The 8,124-nt window shown below is 39.3% G+C and overlaps 1 protein-coding gene across 1 annotated transcript in view; it reads left to right on the forward strand.

The window, feature by feature from the left end:
• ZRSR2 (zinc finger (CCCH type), RNA-binding motif and serine/arginine rich 2) overlaps positions 1-8,118 on the forward strand; it is a gene marked incomplete at both ends in the record, with an annotated part of 12,521 nt that extends 4,403 nt beyond the window's left edge. The window contains 5 exon segments of the mRNA XM_008935254.1: positions 1,324-1,439; positions 4,353-4,566; positions 6,872-6,927; positions 7,102-7,211; positions 7,845-8,118. Coding sequence (XP_008933502.1) covers positions 1,324-1,439; positions 4,353-4,566; positions 6,872-6,927; positions 7,102-7,211; positions 7,845-8,118 — 770 coding nt within the window.
• Between the last annotated feature and the right edge of the window lie 6 nt (positions 8,119-8,124).

The following is an 8,124-nucleotide window of genomic DNA, read 5'->3' on the forward strand; positions in this document are numbered from 1 at the left end:
TGTATAGTAAGGAAAACTGCATTTTTCATTTGACCCTCAGAGAGGATGAATTCAGTCTTTCATATTGCCTTAAAGAATAAGTTGGCTTTTTATACCTGTCATATGATCAGACTTGTGAAGATTCTTGTTCTGCCTAAACCACTGCCTGAATCTGAAAATGAAGTTTTAACCTAGTTAACATGTTGTACACTGATTGCCATAGTTACATGGGAATTGTATTCGGTTAGAACTCATGCTTCAACAGTTGTTCAGGTAGGGAATCTATTTCATCAGGTGGGTAGAAAAATGTTCTGAACTTGCCCAGAGCTCAAGAAGTATTAGCAGCCATTTCTGCAAAGGAAGAGCAGAAATGTGGTACGTTAGAGACTTCATTATAGTATCAGTTCAGGGTTCAGTTACTATTGAAATGACAGTGCTGTTCTGTTGGAAGTAAGTTATGCCTGAGAGTCATGAACAGAGCTGGTAACAAGGTCAAATGCTGCTTCTAAATAAACAGTTTTCAGTTGATTTAAACTGAGAGCTTAGGCTAGTCAGCTGCACAGGTCTTTTAGTTAACAAAATGAAAATTCCCTTTTTAAAATGTGTGGTTTTAATCAGTCAAGGCTTGCAACATGATAATCCCATTCTGAATTACAGAAATCTTCATGTCTCAGGATGATCAGTATGGAGGCTTTTACTTCCAGTGCTAACTATTAATTATTTTTTTTAAATTCTGGCTTTTGGCAGGTTACTTTTATTTTAGCCTTTTCTAGGCACATAAAAAGCAATGAAATCTTCACTGAGCTTTAAGCTGTTGTAGAGGCAAATAATTAAATAGCCCTAGCTTTCTATCTGCCAGGCGTATAAAGAGCTGCTCAGCAGAAGTGAAGTAGGTAATGGGCTTAGCTGAACAGAAAGGACCTGGCCCCAATATTTGTAATTCTTGTGGATAACAAATGAAATTGCTGTTTGAGAAGCAAATACATTGTAACTCTTTTGTTTATAAAATCTTAAGCTTTTCCTTCAGCAAAAGAAAACATCCAGATCAGTGATTTTTTTTTTTTTATTTTATTTTTTTTTTTTTTAGTGATTGTTGTTGTTAAAAAGAAGTCATGAATATAAACTTGCCCTTAAAACTGAACAGTTGTTAAGAAAAGAGGTTTCCATCACTGGAGACCTCAGATAATGGGCAGTTTTGTAAAACAATGCTTAAAAGAGGTTCAGCTTACCTTGTTAGTAAGGCAGTGCTCATAATTGCACGTGGATTTAATCGGTAGTTTTATTTTGACATTACATTTCTTTATTCTTTTCTAACTTCTGTGTATGGTAATGTTTTTTCCCCAGCTGGAGAATGGCGTGACCTGGCACAACCCAGAGCCCCCAGAGAATATAGGAACAGAGAAGGACAGAGCAAATTGCCCATTCTACATTAAAACAGGCTCCTGCCGATTTGGAGACAGGTAATCAATTGAGTATTTACCAGCATAGAACTGTTTTGGAGAGATGAAAAGCAAGCAACTTCACTAGGTCATATGCAAACTGAAGAAAAATTGCTATACAAATTGCTTTCATGTATTTGGATGTAGTTCTGTTATTCATGATGGAACTAGACCTTGAGAGGAAAAGCATTGCCTGGCTGGAATTGAACTATTTATTATTACAGCATATTATTGATAGTGCATTCTGGTCACATTGGTCAAAATGACTTTTCCTCAGCTCTGATGCATGTACAGATACTTTCAGACAGACTACATTTGGTTTCTGTTATTAGTACATTAGTTCTGGTATTAGTGTCTTCGCTATTTTTTTTTTCTTGTCTGATTTGCATATGCTGCTTGATCTAAAATAAAACCAAATCTGAAATGGATTATAGCAAATTAAGGTATATCTGTGCAGTTGGGAAAGCTGTTGTGTTGTTTCCTGAATTCTCCTGTTTGTGTACTCTTTAGAAGCATGATACATTCTTTCTTGATACTTGTATACTGCTCTGTATCAGAAGGGAAGTACAATAAAAGGCACAAACAGAGGACAACAAGAGGATCAGAGATGAAGAACAGCTTCTGTAGGAGGAGTAAACAACTATTCTAGGCTCTGCTTTCAAAGGGGTGATGGAGGAGAGCTGTGGTAGATAAGCATTGAACTCATGAGAAGGATAGGAAGGAAATTTGCTTTTATTCTTAAACAGTTTGATTAGGTGTCCCTGAGTGTTTACCAGCTTTAAAAAAAAAAAAAAAAAAAAAAGTACTTTCTCATATGAAACAAATTGTGAAGCTTGTTGTCAGAGGACACAGAGTAAGACAAAAGTATAAATGGATTCATGGAGTACAGGTTCATTGGTGGCCATTAAAGATGATGACCCAAACGCAGCATCTGGGTAGAAGATCCCTCAGTGTTTCTGTGTGTTAAGGAGGGACAGTAGCTCAGCAGGGAAGGACTCTGATACTTATTAACTGAATCTTCAGCATAAACTAGAAAGGCTGTTTTACTAACTTGTATCACTGAAGTGTGTGGTTCAGCTATTGTAGTTTTCTTTATCCTAGAAGTGATTTGTTTTAGTGTGCTGTATATTGTGGATAATTATGTGATAATTTGGCCCTACAGAAGCTTCAAGGCCACATCTTTTTTCTATTCTGAAACATACGTTGAATTTGTAAATAAAACTTTGGCCAGCTATTTCACTGGAGAGAGCATTTTCGCTTCTCAAATGTTTAGTTTTCTGTAATCTCTGTAGTATATTTGTTTCGGTGGTGTTTAATGGAGATAACCTTCTTGGTTTAATTATGGATTACATAAAATTAGGTATGCTTTGAACTATGAATAACCTTGGTGAATAAATACAAAGAAACATCATGTTCTGCCCTTCTCTTAGTGGTAGTTGATCTAAGCTACCCTAATCTATTTTCCTTCCTCCTCATGTACCTTCTTCCTTCATATGCTGATCATTTTAACCTCTGGTGTTGACCATAAGTTGAAGGACTGAGATAAATCTAGGATAAGGACGTGAAGAATGTTTTGGAAGCTGAAATGGACAGCAGTGGTGAAAAATTGAGGGGCGGTGTTATCAAGAAACTAATTGTTGAGCCTTGTCAAAGCTCACCGTGTCCTGAAGAAGCTAAAACTGTCTGAGTTCACTGTTACTAATTTCCCCAGTAGTTCAAACACTAATATTTTGTAGTAATACTGGATTTTGGATGATTCATTCTCCTGGGGGGGTTGTTTTGTTCTCTCATGTGCTGTATTCATTTTGTGTACAGATGGTGTTGGTCGAGTATAATATTTTGAGTTCTGTCAATCAAATAGAACAGGAAAGGAGGCAGCTTTTAAAAATGTAAAGGAAAAAAAAATCAAATTCATCATCTTCAGTTTTAGTTTTGAGTTTGGAGTTTTGTTGTTTAAAGTCTAAGGTGTCAACCAGAAAATGAGAATCAATTTCTGACTGACTGGATGCAGAAAGAAACTTGCTATCTGAAGTGTAGGTTGTAATTGCCCATTTTGAGACCTGACCTCCCTCCAATTTGTCTGTGCTTTGCCAGGGTTAGATAAAGAGAGTAGACTAGTCTGACTAGTTTTCTGATCATGTAATGAAAAGGAGAAATGTGTTGGAGAGTGCATGACCCAGTTGCTTGGGGAAGTGTTTGAAATGGAGATCATAAAACACAGTGAAATAAACATGGAGGCTGACATCTCTGTTCTTACTGGATCTGAAGGTTTGTGGGGGAGAACTGTATTTCAGCATGTGAGGGAGGTAGCCAGCATATGATGGGTTGTGAGGGATATCTGATACATTTTTATGGCTGCCCAGAAGATGCAGATTAAGGTAAGGTTTACTTAGAAGATTCATCTTTTTTTTTTTTTTTTTAAGAATTGGAAAAACCCCAATCTTGTACTTATCCAGCCTAAGGTCTAGACATGCTTTCCTTCCCTCACTTCCTCTTCCCACCCCCAATATGATGAGAACTTCAGTAAAAGTTGTTCAGCATCCAAAAAGAAGAGCAGGGACTTGCTTTAAAAAGTCTTAAAAGATTGCCAGTAGTCTTTCTATAAAGTCCTTGAGAAACGGGGAATGCATTTAACTACAGTAGCCTAAAAGAAATTACTTTAGCTCTTACTCTGTTACTGGTATCTATAGCTTATGCAGACGTGCTTTTTTAAGCAAGAATGTATTTACACATGGCAGAAAGCCTCTAAGATTATATGCAAACTCACTTCCAAAAGATTTGTTCTAATAATTGAAATAGGTTGATCTTCCACTAATGGATTTTCTTTTGTAATGACCGTAACTCAAAATGGCAAGCGCCTGAAGCTTCAGCAAGTGCATCTGCTGTTGGAAGTGCTGACCTTCTCACTCTTCTTTCTGCACTACGAACGTCCAGGTGTTCTCGCAAGCATAACTACCCAACATCCAGTAAGACCCTGCTCGTCCGAGGGATGTTCATTACCTTTGGCATGGAGCAGTGCCGAAGAGACGACTACGACACCGACGCCAGCCTGGAGTACAGCGATGAGGAGACCTACCAGCAGTTCCTGGAGTTCTACGAGGACGTGCTTCCCGAGTTTCAGAACGTGGGGAAGGTTGTTCAGTTCAAGGTAAGCATCTGAGTGTAGCAGCTTGTTAAACACGTTGTGTATACCGTGTAAGTGGTGTTTTACTAGCTGTAACAGGAATTCTGTCCAGCGTGCCCTAGCTACATCCCATGTATGTTAGAGAACGATGCAGCATCCTTCTAACATCTCTCATGTCACCTGTAAACTTGTCATTGCTGTTACACAGCACTGCCTTCATCGGAGTGAATCTTCTCTCCTGTACCCCCAAACTGTTACACAAGCTTGTGCTTTAATATTGCAAGTTATTCATACTGCTCAGCAGTCCATTTACTTCACAGTCTCCATTTAGATCATGATAAGCCCCAGAGGCTCCACTAAGACAGTATAAATAAATCTGTATTTGTGCCTAAGGAATGAAATAGTAGGGATGTGAAATGTATTTGGAGTATGCACCCAAAAACTGACATTTTAGGACTGGCTGGATAAAGTACATTCAAATTACAATAAACTTAAAAGGTAATAGATGTTTCAGTAGGAGGAACTACAAGCAGGTAAGTTTTGTAAATGGTCTTGAGATTTGTTAATGACTTTTAGTTTGTGCATTTGGTTTGCTGAATGTTCTGTACTTTTTTTTCCCCTTTATATTATGATTTCTTAAGGGGGGAAAAGAGACCTGTAAATGGAGACCTCAGAGATGAATGACGTATGTTAATGATCCCCTGTTGCCTCAAAATATGCAGCTTGGACAGTGAAATCTCCTTGTAGCAGAATCTACTGCAGCATTTTTCCCTTTCTGCTTGCCATTCCTGCAGTCGCCAGGAGGCACGCAGTGCCGTTTCTCCTTTTGTTTCCTTCTGCTGACAGCTGCCTCAGAACTGAGGTTGTATTAGCATTTCAGGCAAGAGGAAAGTAGAAAAAGTGAATTTTCAGTGATTGTATAATGAGCTTTATAGGTAAGAAACCTTCCCTTGTTTGGAGGAGTATCCCCTCCATATTCTGCCTCGTGGGATATTAGCAAGCTGTGCTGCATCCTAGAAGACGGGCTGGAGATTCCCAGTGGAGCGCGTGTTGAAGCGCTGTCGTACCGTGGTGCTCGGATCATCAGCTGTGGATCATTGTTCTGTGCAGCTCTCCTAAGCATATACTTGGGTCCTGTGACTAATTACTGGTTAAGAGCTTTGAGAGTGGCATCTCTTAGCTTCTGAAGCAATTGTGCTACTGTAATATGATTCTCCTGGGTATGTTCGTTATATTAGAGATGTTTAGAAATGACATCTTGGCTGCAGAGATCCTGAGTGTGATTGAGCCAAGTCTCTGCTACCATTTAGAATCAGATTACACACAGCCCTCTTCAGCTGCCCTTCCTTTCCAGTGTAGCCCAAGGTTTTATTCTTGCTGTTCTTTCTGGGATGCTACTCCAGAATCTGGCAGATGCTGACAAAACACACTTCTTTTCCCACCCAGGAATGTCCCTCTGTGGCAGAATCATTCTCGCTTGTTCTTGTGTTGACATTGTTTATCTCAAATAGTTTGAACTGCTTATCTGTAATATTTAATTACACAACTGCTTTGTTGTTGTGTCTGAAGCCCTTGCCTAATCCCCTGCACAGAGCGGTATTCTCTGAGGATCAGTCAAGGTTCAGTGATGAAAGGAGCCACTTGTCTCATTTGGTGTGGATGTTGGAAGAGGCCTGAGGGCAGAGAGGCTGGGCTCACAGTTCTGCCCTGGAGCACTGGGTTCTAGCCTGCTTGGGCCTGTCTGTCTCAGAATCTTTTGTAACTAGCAACAACCTTTTTTGGAAGTTAAATCGTGTATTTTTGAGAGCTTTAGATATACTTTGAATGCTAAATCATTATGAAAAAAGGTGTTTCAGAACTGTGTACAGTGAAAGCCAGCAACTTCAGCTTTTCTGACTCATCTCACAGGGATGCTGCGAAGGTAAATTGCTCTAAAGATTCTTTTACCATAATGAATCCTACATTTCCACATGAGGATACCACTAATTGTTTTCAGAGATGGATTTGGCTGTTGCACTGTAGGGTTGGCCTGGATCAGTGCAAGACAATTGAGTACAAGCTGTCTTGTGGAATGAGTGAAGCAGAAGTCCCAGAGTTAATCAAAACATAATGCTGGAAACGCTTAAACATAATCCAGAAGGGTTGGGTTTGGGTTCGTTATTTTTTTTTTTCTTTTTTTTTGGCTAAAAATAACTGTTCAGGAGAAAATCATATATGAGTCCATATTGACGAGCTGTCATAAATCAGAATGACTGCTGTTTCAGGATGCGTGAGTTTCTGTACAGCATAAACCTTCTGCTGTGCTAAATTAGCGTTTCCATCCCTTTAGGTCAGTTGCAACTATGAGCCTCACCTGCGAGGAAATGTGTACGTCCAGTACCAGTCGTAAGTACTCACAGTCTCATGGAGTTTTGGAACTAAACTCCAAAGGCCAGTAGTGAACACTGTATAATCCAAGTGATTCATTCTCATACCGAGTAATGAGAGCTTAAAACTGGTCAGGAGCATCTTAAGTGATTGTATGCTAACAATGCTATGTGCCATTTTCACTTTTTAAAGGGAGAAGGACTGTCAGGCAGCTCTTGCTCTCTTCAGTGGACGGTGGTATGCAGGCCGACAGCTTCACTGTGAATTTTGTCCTGTGACAAGGTGGAAAACTGCTATTTGTGGTGAGTCACATCAACACTTGGAAAAGAGAATGTGTGTTATTGAAAGAGTACTTAGGGAAGTGAAAAAGGGAATTAGCTGTAGCTTTCAGTTCTCCCTAGTGTTGTAGTTAACTTCTCTTTGGAAGACAAATAAGCTAACTTGCTTGCGTAGATCTAGGAAAGAAAGGGGATGAATATTCATGCTGTGTCACGTAAGTGAATTTTCTAGTGGACTTACCTTGGACTGGAAAAGAAAGCTTTGATCCTAGCTTGGGCAATAATAATCTTAAGGCGAACCTATGTGAAGTACTAGTTTTTCCTCTCTAAAGAGCAAACAGTTTCTCAACCGTCATCATTTCTTAGCAGTAACTATCACATATGACTTACCTATATTTACATTCTTAGATTAAGATAGCAAAATTATTGATGAAAATTGTTTTAAGCTAAAACCTTTATAGCTGTTAAAAAAAGTTAATTCTGAGGAATGTATGTACTGAAAATCTTGCGTGAAATAAATTGGTCGGTGGTCAGATGCATGTTTTTGTTTGAAGACACAAAGTTCAGTTTATTAGGTGTCTTTCCAGTAGGTACATAAAGAAGAAAGAGATTCCACAGGTCTGGTTCATAAAAAAAGCAAACCCTGATCTGTTGCAGGCTTGTTTGAAAGGCAGAAGTGTCCAAGAGGGAAACACTGCAACTTTCTTCATGTATTCAAAAACCCAAACAATGAGTTTTGGGAGGCCAACAGAGACATACGTATTTCTCCTGAACGGACTAATCAGTTATCTAAAAACTCTGAAAGGAGAAACAGGACGAGCCATCGGGATGACTATTACAGCCGGTCGAGGAGAAGGGGCAGCCCCAGCCCAGATCATTCCTACCGGAGAAACGGAGAATCTGAGCGAAAAAAGAACCGGCGCAAGGCCAAGCGGCG

The sequence above is a fragment of the Merops nubicus genome, unplaced genomic scaffold (assembly GCF_000691845.1).
Source record: "Merops nubicus isolate BGI_N331 unplaced genomic scaffold, ASM69184v1 scaffold8902, whole genome shotgun sequence".
NCBI classification, from domain to species: domain Eukaryota; kingdom Metazoa; phylum Chordata; class Aves; order Coraciiformes; family Meropidae; genus Merops; species Merops nubicus.